Below are 17,694 nucleotides of genomic sequence, written 5' to 3' on the forward strand. Positions count from 1 at the left end.
ACATCCTAGTAATCCAACCAGAGACAAGCATCCCAACACTATAACAGCTAACGAGTCCTCTTCTTACAATTCGTCACGATTCCTATAAGAAATCCATCTTCATATCCATCTATCCCCATATCTATCTCTATCGGGCCTCCCTCTCGGCACCCTCCGAGGATTAATCTTCCTGTCTCCCTCTCAAATAAATAAATAAATAAATAAATATTATGTATATATATATATGTGTGTGTGTATATATATATATATGTGTGTGTATATATATATATATATATATATATATATATATATACACACTATATATACTATATATAATCATAATTTACAAAGCACAATTGACAATGAAGATGAGTAGCAGATTAATCCAATCATAAGGACTTGAACTGTTTACATGAAAGAAGATACATCACGAGGCATCCCTCCTATGCTCCAGGCGAAATAGCATTACAATAATTAGTATCCTGGCTGATGCATCGACACCAGAAAGGGGACGTCAGATGATTTTTCAATCTCCTATGACAACATCATAATCTTCAGCTGGTTAGCGACTGGCTGCATTGAAGTATTATCTTTTCGACAACAATTGGCTAGGACTTAGCGCCGCATCGTCATTTTAGCACTGCTCATCTGAGTCTGCTTGTCTGAGCACGAACAAACTATCAAACTCTGAAGCTCAACCAATCGATCATGTCTTGCATGATCTTATCTCCCTCGGGTTCAATTAGAAGGTCATGTAGGAGCCCGTCGTACAGTTTGATCGACTTATCTGTAGAGGAAGCCAAATCAAATAACCTTTGCGAACCTCCAGGGTCGGTTAGTGTGTCAGAAGTACCATGGAGAACCATAAAAGGGATGTTAACTTTGTATAGGCTCTGCAGTAGGTAGGTTGACAAGCGTAGGATCTCGCATCCAGTCCTAACTCTAATAGAACCAGTGAAAACCAATGGATCAGAGTATTTGGACCTGAGGGCCTCAGGGTCACGGGAAACAGGTGAAACGCCATTAGCAGCACTGAATTGATACTTTGGGGCTACGAGACAGAAAACAGGGGCCAGAACCTGATACAGGTAATGTAACGATGATCAAAGACCTTCACCATATCTTATCTCAAAATTTTAAAACTAACAAAAAGGTGCAAATAGATAACCATCAGACCTTGACATTTTTATTTTGGTAGTACCATCACAATGAGTAGCCATATAATCTTTAGGACTAAATGTATGTCATATATGATAACTAAAATAACATCTCTTACCAATTCCAATTTGCATCAGAATATCAATTTAAAACACATAAGAATTCCCTGGATCTATATGGTAACAGAAATTATCAAAATAAAAACATAAGAATTATGGCTTATAATTTCCCAGGTCATATTATCATCTTCTACAAACAAAACTAACAACAGTTTTTTTGGAAGTATACTAAAGAAACATTATTCATTGAGACTCTGCACACAAACTTGCATTTGTTATGTGAAATACTACATCTACACCTACAGTCATTGACCAGATTCTTACTGTTTCCACATACAATGTTTCATATTTTTAATAAGGTAAGGATGCCACAAGCTCAATTTTTTGGCTGTCGACTGATGCACCATTTCTTTCTCTTACTCTGAACATACTTGCAGCAGTATCATATCTAAATGCATTCTACACAACCAGCTTTTCTTATTTCAAAGCTACTAATAGAAATTAGTCATAAAAAATATGGCATCAAACAAATATTAACTGGTATGTGTTCTTCATATTGACAAAATAAGTTTATTGTTCTAGTTTTATATGACAGTTTAGAGAAAAGTAACCTATTTTAGGAAAGAAACAGAGTGAACATTCTAGGAATACATGAAACCCAAATGATATTGGAGTCAGGTGGGCAGAGATGATTACTTCTTACAGCATGATCATTATCAGATATAATCACCGAGTCACAAAGTAAGCCCTTAGTAAAAGATTCTTTGACAATGGCTTCCTAAATACTAGAAACCCTATGGTAGTAGCTGCATTAATACCAACATATATAATGTGGTGTCCACGTAGTATATAATCAAGTTGACAATATTTTTTCTAGTAATGTGCAGGTAGATCAAAACAATACTAACCATTACAATTGGATGGGATGGTTGAACATGCACAGCAGGTGATGTCAACAGGATACCTTTAATCCAGCCTTCTACTTTTGGATCACAAGCTGCCTTCAAATATTCATGGTGAAAGAATAGTTCAAAATACATTTAAGTCAATGAGATGATTTTTCCACATAGTCAACACCAAAATAATGTCTGACATTTCAACACATCTTACCTTAAGGGCAATAGCTGCACCAGTTGAGTGTCCATAGCAAAAGCAAGAAATCCCAGGATTCTCAGCCAAAACCTTCTCTAGAAATGCTTTCTTTTTTCCACAAAAAAAAAAGAAAAACAATTGTCAGCCTGCCTAATCATACAGAAAAACAAAACTGCATATAGAAGACATGGCACCATGGTTAAGATATCATACCAAGTCACTAACTGCGTAATCAAGGGAATGAACATATCCATGCAACCCATCACTTCCCCCATGCCCTGAGGAGAAAAACAAAACAAAACAAGGTTCAAACCAGAAATATTTTATTAGGCAAAACTTATACAGGGGAACTGTTATTATGAGGCAGTACCTATTTTGGTAGTACATTCATAGCATAATTCCTCTATGATTAGGTAGTACAACTTCAGAAGCCTAAATGGAAAGAGAGACCACTATTTTTGTTCTTTCTACCAGTCTCAATATTTTTATCCTTATCAATATAAAAGTTAAACCATCATAAAGAAAGGTACGAGGAAAATGAAGTCCATGATAGAATTGTAATATTTAGTTAAAATACATATTAAAGTAAATGCCAAGTGCATGCAAAAGGTGCAGAACATAACAAATATGTTCTGTTTTTAGTAACAGGTTATTGTGAGATTATACACATGCACAAAGAACTCAAGAAGTCATTAACTGACAACCAACATTTATGAACAAAACTAATCAGAACAATCTGCATATCCGATGTGATCCACAAGAGAATTATCACCAACATTTGATTTTTAACTTATTAACACATCTAGGTCATATCATCTATATATTATACAAAATTAAGCAATTATATCAAAAGTACATGTTACACAGTTTTAAGTCCATATCCAATAAGCGATAAGTTATTGAACACTGTAGAATACCAAAATTTATTGACAAGCCTGTGCATAATTTTGCATTAATGCTTCGCAGAAGTTTGACTTGCACTTCAATTTATTTCCATCATTCACAAAGCAAACTCGGCATAACTATCAAATTCAGTAATAATCCTGGCACAGAAAAGCTGTTTGCTGTCCATCCACATGATGGCTTTACTCTTGCATCAAGAACAATTTTTGCCAGTTCCAATTCAACTAGACCAATAGCATATGATGGCAATTCATCCTACCATGTGATCCTAAAAGGTCTGTTAGCAACACTTCTCAAGGTTCCTTTCCATTAGGCCCGACCACGATTCGGTTTGAACTCGAACCGCACCGACTCCGCGGTTCGCCAATTCCAAACTAACCGGAACCAACCCTGGGCGGTTTGGTTTTGGTTCCTAGGTTTGGAAAACCAAAACCGGCGATTCAGGAACCGGAAACGGTTTTATTAATTTTAATTATTTTTTATTATTCAAAAATAAATTTATGATTTTTTTATATTTTAAAAGCCGGTTTTGGTTTTGGTTCCAAAATCAAGCCTTGTCAGTTCGGTTCCGGTTCCTGGTTTGGGGGAACTGAAACTGCCGATTTCGGAACTGTCGTCAGACCTACTTTCCTTGATTAAGGCCAAACATTAAATCTATGACCATTGATGACTAGTCTATGATGACCACATAAGCAACTCATTGCACGACGGTCTTGCTAATTGAATTATCAGTGGAGGTTAGGCATATGCATCTAACTCATTGCACAAGGCTCCTGTCAATTGTATGATCAGTGGAGGCTAGGTGTATGCATCTTTTAGTGAGGTATATTTGTTGATCCCTCTCTGATTTTAGTTGGTTTAGGATAATTGCAAGGACCTATCTGTCACAGTCATTTATCTTAACACTGTAGTTGCCTATGAGATCCAATTATGATGATTCTAGCAATGATGGATTCTGTTCTCAGTGCTGACCATATGACAGGCAGTCATACATGACTAATGAATGAGGGTGATAATAATTGTATCTGACCTCCTTACGTCAACCCTCAAGAAGCTTGTTCCTAATATTTAATTGAGGCCAACAGAAGTAAAATAGGATTGCCATAAGATTCATTTATTTTGTTGACAAGTAAAAGCATCTCATTACTGCAAAGAAAGTCAAGTTTTGCAACAAAAATAACTTGCGACAAGAAACATAGTCTATACAAAAACATGGTAATATTTACAACAATGAATAGCAAAAGCAACCTCAAGGTGAATGCACCAATGAAGAAGAGCCCGGAGGAAGAACTTACCTATCCAATCCATTGCATATGCTTTAAAACCATTCTCATTGAGTTTCTTTGCAAAGTGATCATATCTACCACTGCAAAATCGATAACAACAGCACTTTTAAATAATCATCTCTACCACAGTTGATGCACAAATGCACTTACGCACAAAGATCATAAATAACAAGACAAAGAGTACAACTTAAAGGATTTTGAATTATCACAATACCTGTGCTCATTCAATCCATGCAACAGAACAACCACACCCCTGCATAACAATACATAGTCAATATTTGAAAACAAGAAGTGGTTATCTATCTTTTGGTCAAATTCTAGAAATTAACTGAGAACGCTTTTTTACATTAAATCCACAGAAATATGAGTCTAATATATCACCTAGCTAAATTAAACATGAGGCTCCAACAGGCTCTTTATGTCAAGGGTAACATTAAACAAGCTAACTTGAATAGCTCGTACTCTTAAAAAGAAGAGTATGCTCAAAAGAGAGGTAACACATTGAAGTCATATGGAACTGGAGTTGTTAAAATTAGAGTCATTGCAAAAGCCATTGAACCCTCCAGTACCTCTCCTGCTCTATATTAACAAAGCTCTTTGAAACGATTAACATATTGCAGCTAGAAAAGCAACAAACTGATCCATTTGTAGGAATTCAAACGAGACAACATGGAAGAACTTAAGATACATTTATCTAAAATACTAAAAGATTTTCTACAATTTCAACATGCAAATGTTGCTTATTTGATTTGAAATAGACTTTTGCCTCAAACCAAACAAGAATAAAACAAAAAAACCTTGACCATCGCATTCAAAGTAAGATGGGTTTTATATATCCATAAAAGTGTATGCACTTCTTTGTTTTCAGGAGACATCCTACTGATTAAGGCACACTATGTGCAGTCATGATGTTGTGGCTCACAAGCATCTAATGGGAAGATATGAAGAGATGTAATCTTCTTGGCACTGATAGCTAGACATAGAGCATGGGTAGAGAAGCATCACTAAACTGTGTATGTACATTAGCAGCTAGAGAAGCATCTATTATAAAACAATCCTAGTTGGGTGGAATTCCAATCAGATCAATGGTTTTTCATCCATGAAAATAAAAATAACTGCAAGGTGAAGCAAGGAGCGTGAATCACAAGAATCAACAACGAAATGCAAGAAATAAAAATGTTCCCGATGTTACTGCCTATCTTCACAGCCCATGATCAAGACTTGTGACCCGAGATTGTCAATCCAACGACATGAGATTTTTTTTGGGGAAAGAAAAATTAGAGAAATGTTGCAAGCTCATTAAAATCAAGAAGCAACCTCCAAAATTAACCCAGACATGAACAAGAATATACAAGAAATGGCATAGATGCCCAATATCCGAACACGACGACCAAGATTACCTAAATTTTCTACGACATACGAAATCCACATAAAGGAAAAGAAACAGAAAAGATAAATTAGAAAAGAACAAGATTTATCCTCCAGACCATGTGGACTTTGAGAACTCACGCCCTACCTCGTCTCCCTGTTTACAGGCGTCCAGGACTGAGTGAAGAGAGTGTCGCCTCTAGTCGTCGTGAACATGGAGAAGTCCCTCCCCCGTTGCCCCTCCTTCCTCGCCTCCACCACCAGCCGCATCGCCAGCGCCCGCCTGCCGGCCGCCTCCTGTTCCCGCTGCCTCCGCGGCACCATCGCGGCCGGCACCCTCACCACCATCCCGCTGTGCCCGCCCTTCCTGCTGCTGGACTCCGGGCGCCCGTCAGCGGGGGTCGGGGCCGACCGCTCCGCCGCCGGCACGAACCTCGGCCGCCATCGGAAGGGGAGGAGGAGGAGGGCGGCGGCCCGGAGGAGGAGAACGAGCCCCCGGAGGACGCGGAGTGAGAAGAGGGCCGTGACGCGGCCGCTCGCACCCGATGTCAGCATCAGCGCCTCGTAGAAATCAACAACAAGAAGGGTAGGGGATGACAAAGCGGGTGGGGTGGAAAAATCGAAGCTTTTATCCCCCAGAAGATTCCAATTCTTTTATTTCTTGATCGGAGAGACGAACCGAGAGTTGCTGGTCTCTAATCTGTAGGGGTTCAAACAACACCAAAAGGAAACGACCGACCGAGGGATGCGGAGAAGGCGTCGGCTGATGCTTCGCCTTCGGGTCGCGCTTTTAACGCCGGCGCCGAAGCCAAAGGAACGCCGTGGAGGAAAACCGCCGGTTCGACGTGTGCACGTGCATTATGAAATGTAGGCCACAGAAAGCGAGAGGTCGAACGGGCCCCACAGGACGGGAAGTGAAAGGTATCGGAGTAGGTACCTTTTCGAGGAGTATATGTTGGCGCCGCAGAATTTTTCGGCTCCGGAAAGGGCGTTGATTTTGTTTGATGGAACGTAGAGCCGGTGGCGGTTAGTGGACCACGTGTCTAGTAGAGGTCGTGTTCGCTTGACGTGTGGCTTAATGCGGCGTATGGGCGCCGGGGATTTCTTGTCATCCGGTAGGTCGGTGTGTTCTGTTGAGAAATCTTGAAGTAACGGCTGTGATAAACCATATAAAACAGTATATATCGAATAATTTTTATTGAACATGCCAATATAACAGTGAATACCGTAACGGTTATAAACAATGTAACCTCTTTGTCTCGACGAATCCTTCGACCACCGATAACCAATTAATTTTGGGGATACAAATATAATAGTTTATTATAAGCATAATTTTTTAGTCAAATTAATGAATTTATTAGATATGAGACCAAACTTGTTCTAAGTCGTTCACCATTCCTTTGGCCAGAAGTTATATTCCCTTGGTTGGCATTTATGGTGTTTCGTCACAAGTCACCCTTCAAGGATAGATACACATTCCAATTTTGCCTCCAAGCTCTTTATGTTTTTTACATGATTTGAATGGAGATGTTGCATCGAAGTTTTAAGCTTTCAAGGCAAGGGAGAAGAGAAGGCAAAGCTGTGGTATACGGACAACAAATTATCTCAACGGACCATACCGGTCTATGTTTATATTAAGCAACCGTGGTTTGATATATCCTTTTATGCTTCTTTGTTTCCAAAAGCATCGTCTCGTAGCCATTGTTTTTGCACTTGTGGCGTTGTTCTGTCAGACATGCACATGAAACACAAGCTGCATCTGATGTGCACTTAACATCATACCTCCATGGGAGAATGTGTTAGACGGATATTGTCCTAGAGCATGTGACATGGGAGTGTAATTTTGGTAGTCAATCTAGTATAACATTTAGAAGGAACCAAAATAATGGAGGCACTACATCTTGTCATATATATAAACAAAACTGGAACAAGTCTATTACATGCGGATTAAGAGCCTAAGTTCCCTCGACGACAACCAAAAGGCACAGATATTGATCTCGAGGGACGAGAATTCATAAAGTCAATCTGCCAATTGTTGAGAGAGGAATTGAATTCCTCGTGGTACAGCAGTCTGGAAACGATAACAGGCACAAGATCTATAAGAAGTGCTGCTGGTGCTCGTGAATAGCATTAATTAAATCCAAATCAAAGGCATCAACTATTGCCCAATTATGTTTAAAGAGCAATAATCAATCAAACAAGCCCTGAAAGCACTCAATTCACTACTGATTTCTGGTAGATTATTTACTCTCCTGAGTCTATGCATCATGGCATCAAAGTCCAGATTGTACTAACAAGAATCCTACTAAGTTTAAGATGCCATCATTTGCTATAAGTCAGTAGTGCAAGTTTAACAGTTGAATATAAAACAAAAAGTCCCAAAAACACTACAAAACTTAAAAGAAAGGTTTGATCAATTCTTAACATGCAAAAAAGGATAAGAGGTGATTTAGTGATTCCTGTGCCGCTCTTTACATTTGCTCCAAAAATACCTTTGCAATTTCCTGACCATCTGGCTGGTGCTCAAAAAGAGCTTTTTTTCTCACCCTCTTCTGTCTCTATTCGTTCATCGACTTGGCAACATTTTCTGTGAGCTTGTTCACAAACTTCTTGGCAACGGCTTGTTGTTCTTCATCAGGGGCAGCATTACCAGCGCTCAAGCATCCATTGTTTTCCAGCTTAGGCCCAGTCAAATCTGTAATACTATTTGGAGAGGTCTTCGGAGAGATCTTTGGAGAAGCATCATTGTTACAACTTGGTTTCTCCACCCCATTGCTCTCAGGTGATGCAAATGTATGTGGTGTATAGCTAGCTGCAACCGAGATTGGAGCCACTGAAAATTGTTGAGATGGAGGCAAATGAACAGATCCAGGGGGAAGGAACACTCCAGTGCCAGGAACAGGGACTTGAGGAGCTGTGTGCCTAGGAGGAGCTGCCACCGTCCATCCAGCCGTTGTAGGTGCCATCATAGTAGGTGTAGGGTAAGGCACAGCTGCAGAAGCTACCACAGGAGGTGTCACAAACACCGGTTGGGCTCCATTTGGAGGTGGCATGTTTTGAGAATGGAATGGCAGCGCTTGTAGGACTCCAGTAGTGGGGATGTCTCCATAGTACTTACGACCTGATGGATGACGGTAGAAATTTGGTGACCTAACTGATGATAGGCCTGAGGCAGGATGTACAGTTGGTAGAGTATTCTTTGGTCGGGATTTTCCAAATGTTAGAAGGAATCGCTGCTTGCGGAGGGCAGGGATAGCACGTTTGGCTAGATCTGCACTTTTCCCTTGCATCACGAGAAGAGCCCTGGAATGCCAATAAATATAAAACAAAAAAAGGTTATGACATATCAAAGAAGTGTTTTATTGTATCATAATTCAACCACAACAATCCTACCTGCAATTATGACCTGTTTTGGCCTTTTCAGAAATGTGTTCTAGTTCTATGATATTTATTTTTTCTTTTGAGTAATGGAGATGAGATGTTTGCAAAAAAAAAATCTTTTTTAGTTAAAGTAAGCAGCAAATGAAAAAGATTTAAGTAACTTTACTGGTATAGAATGAAATTTGATTTGAGAATAATATAGGAATATCAAAACAATAATATCCATCTGGTTTTGATACCAAAGTACTAAAGATTTTGACTCTCCTTTTTTGATATTTTATGTAAACTGATTCAGTATTTTTTTTATTTTAATTCTCAACAGACTTTACACACCTAAACAGGAGAAACAATGAAATAGTTGATTAATCAAAAGCAAATAAAAAAAAACAAACTAAATCACCTACTAATCATTTCTCAGATTGAAACTTGAAGAAACAAGTACAATGAGAATTCTGGTGAAAGAAACTATACCCTGCAGTGAGAGAGAGCTTCAGAGAACCATTGTAGTCTCCCCTGTGATCTGATTCTACTGCTCGGCCATATACGATATCGCACTCGGTCAATAATAAGTTACAGACAGGCCTTCCATACCAAGGAGGCCAAGTTCGAGGTTGTGAATGGTCCCCCTTTACAGAAGCACCCCATGTTAGCTCACATTTAAACAAGTTTCCAGAGCATCACAAATGTATAAAATTTCCTCACCTCATTAAAGAAGTCAATAATGCAATAATCAGGTTTAACTGGCAAAACTTGTAGCTGAACCAAGTTATCAAACACATCCTGTAGTAAGCTAGGAATGGCCTCTACCCTTCTTTCTGAAAGTTTTGCATTCAACATAAAGAGGATTTTATATTTCATCTAAAGGAAAACAATACAATTTTTTTGTCATCAAGGCAGACTTTACCTCCAGAGGTCACAGTTGTGTTTTCATCTTCTGCAGGTCCCTCACTAATGGGAATGCCAAACTGAAGCATTTCCCTTCCATGCCCCCTCATTGGCCTTTTCAGTATTGCAAGTGTTTGTCCTGCTTTTCATTTTTGCAAGTGTAAAATGTAGCAGCTAACAAAATCTGGAATTATTTCAAAAAACTACTTGAAGCATTAAAAAATTTCAGGTTTTTTGGGAAAAAAATCTTTAACAAGGTATGAGTATTTGTATTATACTTCCTTATCGAGAAAAGATTGTCATGTTTGTCACCACAATGGACAACTACCTAAAAATCTAAAATTTGTAATATAATTCAGACAACAAAAGAATTGTCTACTATGAAATGGAAAAAAAATTGGTCCTCATACTATGGGAGATAGTTCCGCTGGCTAACAAATCCAAGGAAACCCCAACAAACATGTTCCATATAACCTTTTCTACAAAATGTCCAGTAGGCATCTTTCCAATTCCTGTTGCAAAAAATATCTAAATACTGTCTGAAAACCATAGATATGTTAATCTATTATGAATATACAATGTCAGGAGCAAGCTTCTCTAAATTGATCTCTAGGCCTTTATGTCTGATGATTGTCAATCCATAACATTTGATTGTAAAATTTGTGTTAGACAATCTTTATTGCGTTAAATGAGACAATATTGCAGCAATAAATAAAGTAGGCACCATGTTTTTCAAATCCATCATTTAAGCATGATGAGCAGAAACCAATGATATCAGCTTATATCCTTGAAATGCAAATTTAGTTAAATATATATATGCTCATAGTATAGCATTGTTTTGATTCTTAGTAAAAAAGGCAGGAAAAATAAGTGTAGCATCCTTCAAAATTTGTATTGCAAGACAAGTTTCACAGGATTAGTTCACACTCTCGCAAAAGATCATATAGAAATCATTCCCTTTAGTCCTAAGATTATATTATTATCCAGGAAAGAAAAGCTCTGATCAGTTATATGCTATTATTTTAAGAACTTGATTATTATATAAAAGCATACATTTGTAAATAAATCCCAAATCAAGATATTAAAATTATAGTGTAAATACATCCGAGAAGATTATTGTCTCATCCTTCAAGACATAAGGAAACAGGCAATTGGTTAGCTTGCCTGGGAGTTCTCCTCTATGACCAGCAGCTCTCATTTCATTGGCTAGTGAAACAAGTCTGGTGATCTCTGAGCTATCCAGCAAATCTTCATAAAGCTTCAGTCCTTCAACAACATTAACCTACAAGGTTTTGTTTTCTGGTTTAACTTCGAACCATAATGCTAAATGACATTTTTTTCATTTACATGAAGCTCTTGAACATTTCTTATTCATATATAAGATCATACCATCATGCCATCACTTATTTCTTTGGCCAAAAATTCCTTTGGCATTGAAATGGCTTTCTGATTTTCATCTTGATTTGAAGTAATATCTGAATCACCATTGACAGAACCATTGCAAGTTCCTAAAAAAGTAAAATGACAAAAAAATAATTCTATTTTAAATTCTCCATCTATTGAAAACTAAAACGATAACGACAATTTAAAGAAGGAAAAAAACACTGATGAACATGATGGTAATTGGAAAACAAATATAGACTAGAGAAAATTAGCACTAAAATACATGGAGTTCTTGATAAAAATCAGAGAGAGAATAATAAATTAAAATTCGTAATAATTTTGTCATTTTATTTTTGAATTATTTTTCAGTTGATTTCAATAGCTTAAATCCAGTTCAACCAATCTTGTTGATTGCGGTCATATCATCTCGTGCCGGTATTGACACCAACCTTATGATCTATGGCCGAAATAGAGGATCAAACCTCATTAATGTTATTCAAACTATAGATAAGAATTGATTAAAGGTAAAGGAAATTCATAGCATTCCTACTCCCAGATTCTTTTAAAAAAATCACAAAATGACAATATAAATTTATTCTATAGCTTTTAAATCTTCAATGATCATTATTGTTGACCCAATTAGAAGCATAATTAATTAGCAGTACCAAAATATCTTGTCTTCTTCCAGAGATCTGGCTGCATAGTTGATCCTCCATGTCCTGCATTGACAGAGACCCATGCATTTCTACCGAACTATCTTACCTACTTGCAAGAGAAGCAAAGTGACCCAAAATGTACCATTGTCTGAACTAACAAATCAGCTAATCCTACAATGCCTAGCATAAAGCTAGGTGGCATACCCCTCACAACAACCCGAAATGTACCACATTCTAGGTAACTATAGTCCATCTATTGACAATAGATATAATTTTCATGCTGCTCTCTTCAGATGGAAGGCCTTCCGTATTCTGCTAATAACTCCATTGCTACCTTGGTTTATTTTTTGGATTCCTAAACTTCTTCTAGATCTTCAAAATCTCTTAATGATAAGTTATCAAACTTCTATACCCTTTACGTTTCTTCTTTGAGCTTCAAAAATCAGACCATATTTCTTCCATACACTTCACAAATCACAAGTTTGATGAAAACAATTTAGATTCGATTTATATGTCCTTCATCCTTGCATGATATACATTGTTCTCTCTGTCATGTGTGAACCTACAGGCTGTAATAAAGATGTGACAAAAGTTCACAATGTAAGCAAACAGAAGTTTTTGAAAAAGGGAAAGTTTGAACACTGTTTTCTCTATCAGATATTTGAAACAGTTTGACAAGGTAAGAAAGACAATTAAAGAGAAACATGTATCTTTTCTTCCAGCAGATTAGTATTGTCAACAGAAAAGAGATAAATAAGACAACTGTAGTCAAGGAAAAGGAGAGGCAAAATAAAAATGTAAGCAATAGAAGCATTAAAGAAGATCTCCAACCAAGAATACATCATTTTCGTAATCTACATGTCAATAAAGCATGTCTTCCTTAACCATACATCTAGCGATACATAAAGATCAAACAAAATCTAAGTAGACCATGACCAGGCTTTGTAAAAAGAAAAAGATAGTTGAACCTCTAAACAATCAAGACTTAGTTTAAGACTCAATTATATCCCACTTCAATATGAAAAAACAAATATCAATTTTAATCCTTCCAAATAGACTTTCATCCATACATTAACCTGAAACCTTTGTGGGCTCATAAGACAAGCAAATCTGACAATAAAAACTGGGAAAAAGCAACCAAAACCCCTTCCAGACTAAGGTAAACCCTAATGAACTCAGCTTGCACCAAAATGTTTTCCCTATCTGCGATCAAATTCCCATGACTCTTCAATTAAGAATAAGGATTCAAGAACCAGGGATTGATGAAAACTAACATGGAGGTCCCCATTGTTTGGTGGGTGAACCAATAGATCGGCATTATTTGCCCTTCAAATTCTCCCACTAGGGCCTTGAAATTTGCAGTAAGAAAAAAAATTGAAAAATTTACCATTATTTTACCAATTAGATGCTCGGTATACACTATTTTCATGTTTCTCCTTGCATGGCATATCATCAGCTTTTACCATTCTTGCAACATCTTGTTTCTTCACAATGGAATCCTCATGAGGCCAAACAATCTTCAACATTTATGATGTAGCAATAGTTTGTGTGCCTCTTCTGAATCCTTCATTGTCTAAATCTTCTTCAGGATTTGAAATCGAATTAACATATTATACACAAGACCAATAGGCATCAATATGATTATGTTGATATGTTTATCTCCGCATTCCTTTTCTCAAATACATTTACTGTTTTATCCATCTACAAATTGCTTACTATTTTAAGGATTGTCATAACAAAAGGTTGCATGGATGGCAAATAGAGGAGACTCAAGAAAATTCCATGTTAAAGAAAACAGAAATTTAATAGGAGGAATGGCAAAGAAAAGGGAGAAGAAAATGGAGAGAGAAGGAAATTAAACAAGAGAATAAAAGGTTGCATGGACAACAAATAAAGGAGACTCAAGAAAATTCCATGTTAACAAAAACAGACATTTAACAGGAGGAATGGCAAACAAAAGGGAGAAGAAAATGGAGAGAAAAAGGCATTAAACAAGAGAATAAAGGCTAATGATAAGAAAAAAATCTAATCATTAATAAACCATTATCTACAATTAAATTGTTCTACTTAATCACCTTTCTATATACGAAGGCCAGGCAAAAATCAGTTTAACCTTAATTTTAAAAATCTTAAAAATCCAAAAGACAATCCAACCATGACTGTCCTACAACTCAGTTACATTCTATATAGAACTCTAAAAATATGCATATCAGTGTCAACTATTTTTTTTCTTGACAACTAATATTTAAAAACAACATTCAAACAATAAACAAATCACTCTATATAATACTGAGTATTGCTTAAGGACAAGGACATAAAACCCGAAATGAACCAAGAACATTCCCATGGTAAAAGAAATTGAACTAGTCTACATTAACATGCAATACAATAGTTTCCATGTCTTTAATTTTGTTGTCATTTTGCAAAATACCCATGCAAGTCCAACGAAGGAAGATTTGATGCCTTTTACTTTATCAAAATGCATGAAAACCAGAACATTAGAAAAAAACATTAAAAAATGTTAAAAATTCTAGAGCCGTTCTAGTAAAGTCATCATCGTTATCATGTCCTTGACTGCAGTTAAACAAAAATAAGCTATTACAGAATAGCAAAAGCATACCTCTACAATCTAAGGCTTGGCTATCTCCTACTACAGCAGGTTCTGACTCATCAGGGTTTGTCTCAACGGGGTTTCCTCCGTCCTTTAGGCTGCAATATGACTTCGAGCTGGGTACATCGCATATTCCTGAATGTATTTAATTTCATAATCTGAAACTATCAGAACATATCTTGGAATTATTAAAAATATAATCACAGTTGTACTTAACTCTGTTTATCTATGGAAACTTAATATTCTTATGTAATGTATGTCTTATTGAAGGACAGATAGCAAGGGGAAACATTGATATGCCCAGATTCGTTCTTACAAATTTAAAAAATGTAAAGTTCTTATCAATACTATGACATGGAAACCATGAGTTAATGAGATCAAAATTGGTAAATCATCTTATCCATTGTTGTTAAACTAATAATGTAACTTGGCAATGCATCCACAGAATATCCCATTTCAGTTATGCTATTGTTTATGACAAATGTAAGGTCTTTAATTTCCATAATATGTGGTACTGCCATAAATAAAATATATCCTGTAGCGTCAGAGACTTGAGAAACAAAATCGACGCTTACCATCACTCTCAGCTTGAGTTGGTGAATCCTTCGCCTCTGATGTTTGGGCATCACTCTTTTGGGTCGGGTCCTTGTATGTTTCCGGCTTATCCTCCCTCCCATCCGCGATCCCACCGTCAGATGTAGCTGCACCAGGTGCAGGCGATCCATGGCTATCTCGAACTCCATTGGATCGATGTCCATACCTATGCCCAAATCCGGACTTTCTCCCGTCCTTCTCTTTTGGGCCATAGGAATGCCTCTGCAGGTTCTGCTGCCGCTGCCTCCATTCCACCTGCTGCAGTGCGTACATTGCGTCGGCCACCGGGAAGTACTGCTGCAGATGGAGGATGGGCGTCCAGTGGAATCGCCGCTGGTGGATGCAGCCCGCAAGATGGTCGTACTCTCCGGGTTCCCCGACGACCCTGAGGTGATGGATCAGCAGATCGATGATCGCATTGGCCGCCGCGAATTCTCCCCTCAACCACGAGATAAATCCGTCCCTCTCATCAACATACCACTGCCGCGGCGCCTCCCCGGCACCACCGCCCATCGGGAACTGCATTGGCTCCGACTCCACCACCGCGTTACCAGACGCCGCCATCGCCACGGCCTCTAAATCAGATGCATAATCCCAGATCCAATTCCTATCACCTCAGAATCCCTTAAAGAATCGAACGAAGGAGGTCCCAAGAGACCCAAAAATCAAACACAAGCACCGATCCTCGGATCAGCCAGATCGGGACCAGATAATGCAGCTAAAAGAAACCAGATCTTGAGACGCAGTCCAGCGAACGAACGCGGAAAACAAGAGAAAGAACAAGAGATCAGATTTAGATTTGCGAGTCGGCGGCCATTGGAACGAGGTGAGAGGAGCAGGGTCGGAAAACAAAGATTCAAGGAATAATCTGTGTTCGGAGAAGAGATCTGGACGATGTGAGGAAGAGGGAGGCTATTAGGGTTTTGCGGGCGAAGGTGAAACAGAGGTGGCTTGTGGCGCACGCTTAGTTGCTTCTTCTCTCTCTCTCTCTCTTCGTGCTTCCCTCCGCGCTCCACTTATGGGAGAGGGGAAAGAGGACTCCGGATCCTGGAGGGAAGGTTCGTCTGGGTAGTCGGCTCACGCATTGGGCCACTAACCCAAAACCAAAATTAAAATTAAAATACTAAGATAAAATGTTACATTCGATTCCTAACGCTGAATCAATTCCCCTGATTTTTCTATTAATTCTTTCTACCAAGGAGTTAGACTCATGTCACCCCTGAAATGTTTCAGGAGCGACGGAGTCTCTCGAAAGTGGATCCGCCGATGCGAGGCGGTTTTCATGGGCGAGTTTAGTGGGACCCAAACAAACTGGTGAAATGTGATCCCGCCACTTGCCGGTCGCCCCGACCGCCCACCAATCAAAAGGGAACCGGGTGGGGGATCCTGACCGGGTTCACGTTTCGCAACGATTTCACGGTTCTTGATTTGCCGCACGTGGTGTGCTTGAACGGGTCAGGGTCAATGGTCCCCTGTTCTTCGGTGGGGTTGGTGATGCGCCCGCGGTTCCTTGGACCGGAGGGAGGAATGGTCGTGTTGCCTACTTGATGATCCAAGCACGATAAAAAGTTTGAAGACCCAGAAGCTTCTCGAGAACTGCCGGTTTCGTCGAAGGTAAATACGATCGAGGATGAGAATGCCTCGTGTAGCGCGGATGGCGGATGGCGGATGGCGGATGGCGGATGGCGGATGGCGGATGGGTCGGATGCTTAATTGGATGTCTCCTCATCTCCGATTCCAATCATGTAATTGGTAATTGTATATTGGCCATCGGATCCATCGACTACGAAGCCACGAGTGGGGACGCTGCCGACGGGATCGTATCCTCCGTCCTAACTACTATGTACGTGTGGTTGTCTCGCCTTTGGCTTGTGTGGACCAATTTGGTGAAAGAGTCGACGCCATTGAAAGAACGTTACTGTACGAATGTCATCGGTCTGATAAAAACAAAATAAACAAGGCTAAATCAAAACATATAGGCCACATCCAATTGATCGCCATTGAAAGAACGTTACTGCGTGAATGTCATCGGCCTGATCAAAACAAAATAAACAAGGCTAAATCATGCCACTGCAAAACATATAGGCCGCATCCAATTGACCATGTTAAGTTTTAAGAACTGACATGGGAGGATGATACAAGTATCAATAGCTTCCTAATCTCATTTTACCATATGACGATAATATATTATTCTTATTAGATGATGTGGCAACTGACCCAGAGTCAATTACATAGCAAGATCACTCAATTAATCATTACTCTTATGTTTTTCAGGTTGAATGCTAAATTAGCTCATTTATGTACGGCGGAAGCAAATAATCATTCTATGCATGATCTCA

At 38.6% G+C, this 17,694-nt stretch overlaps 2 protein-coding genes across 2 annotated transcripts; both read right to left on the reverse strand.

Moving 5' to 3' along the window:
* Positions 1-354: 354 nt before the first annotated feature.
* Positions 355-6,756, reverse strand: LOC135595850 (uncharacterized). The gene is made up of 7 exons (XM_065087277.1): positions 5,994-6,756; positions 4,692-4,730; positions 4,487-4,557; positions 2,502-2,566; positions 2,307-2,396; positions 2,105-2,197; positions 355-1,058 (listed from the first exon to the last, which is right to left on the reverse strand). Exons 1-7 carry the CDS (start codon positions 6,398-6,400, stop codon positions 660-662), a joined length of 1,164 nt encoding a protein of 387 aa, XP_064943349.1. The 5' UTR covers positions 6,401-6,756; the 3' UTR covers positions 355-659.
* A 1,395-nt stretch (positions 6,757-8,151) lies between these two features.
* On the reverse strand, positions 8,152-16,403 carry LOC135595851 (RNA demethylase ALKBH10B-like). The gene is made up of 8 exons (XM_065087278.1): positions 15,337-16,403; positions 14,771-14,896; positions 11,501-11,619; positions 11,276-11,393; positions 10,131-10,250; positions 9,929-10,041; positions 9,698-9,852; positions 8,152-9,148 (listed from the first exon to the last, which is right to left on the reverse strand). Exons 1-8 carry the CDS (start codon positions 15,917-15,919, stop codon positions 8,404-8,406), a joined length of 2,079 nt encoding a protein of 692 aa, XP_064943350.1. The 5' UTR covers positions 15,920-16,403; the 3' UTR covers positions 8,152-8,403.
* Between the last annotated feature and the right edge of the window lie 1,291 nt (positions 16,404-17,694).

This window comes from Musa acuminata, chromosome BXJ1-10, assembly GCF_036884655.1.
Source record: "Musa acuminata AAA Group cultivar baxijiao chromosome BXJ1-10, Cavendish_Baxijiao_AAA, whole genome shotgun sequence".
In the NCBI taxonomy this organism is placed as follows: Eukaryota; Viridiplantae; Streptophyta; class Magnoliopsida; order Zingiberales; family Musaceae; genus Musa; species Musa acuminata.

Bases quoted from the DNA above. Each gene is read 5' to 3' on its own strand.
- LOC135595850 (XM_065087277.1), bottom strand. From the start codon at position 6,400: ATGCTGACATCGGGTGCGAGCGGCCGCGTCACGGCCCTCTTCTCACTC. The intron at 4,731-5,993 runs GTAGGGCGTGAG...ATTGTTATGCAG, and splicing joins CCTGTAAACAGGGAGACGAG to GGGTGTGGTTGTTCTGTTGC. The intron at 1,059-2,104 runs GTTAGTATTGTT...TACCTGTATCAG, and splicing joins CATCCCATCCAATTGTAATG to GTTCTGGCCCCTGTTTTCTG.
- LOC135595851 (XM_065087278.1), bottom strand. From the start codon at position 15,919: ATGGCGGCGTCTGGTAACGCGGTGGTGGAGTCGGAGCCAATGCAGTTC. The intron at 14,897-15,336 runs GTAAGCGTCGAT...AAATACATTCAG, and splicing joins AACTCAAGCTGAGAGTGATG to GAATATGCGATGTACCCAGC. The intron at 9,149-9,697 runs GTATAGTTTCTT...TTGGCATTCCAG, and splicing joins AAGCTCTCTCTCACTGCAGG to GGCTCTTCTCGTGATGCAAG.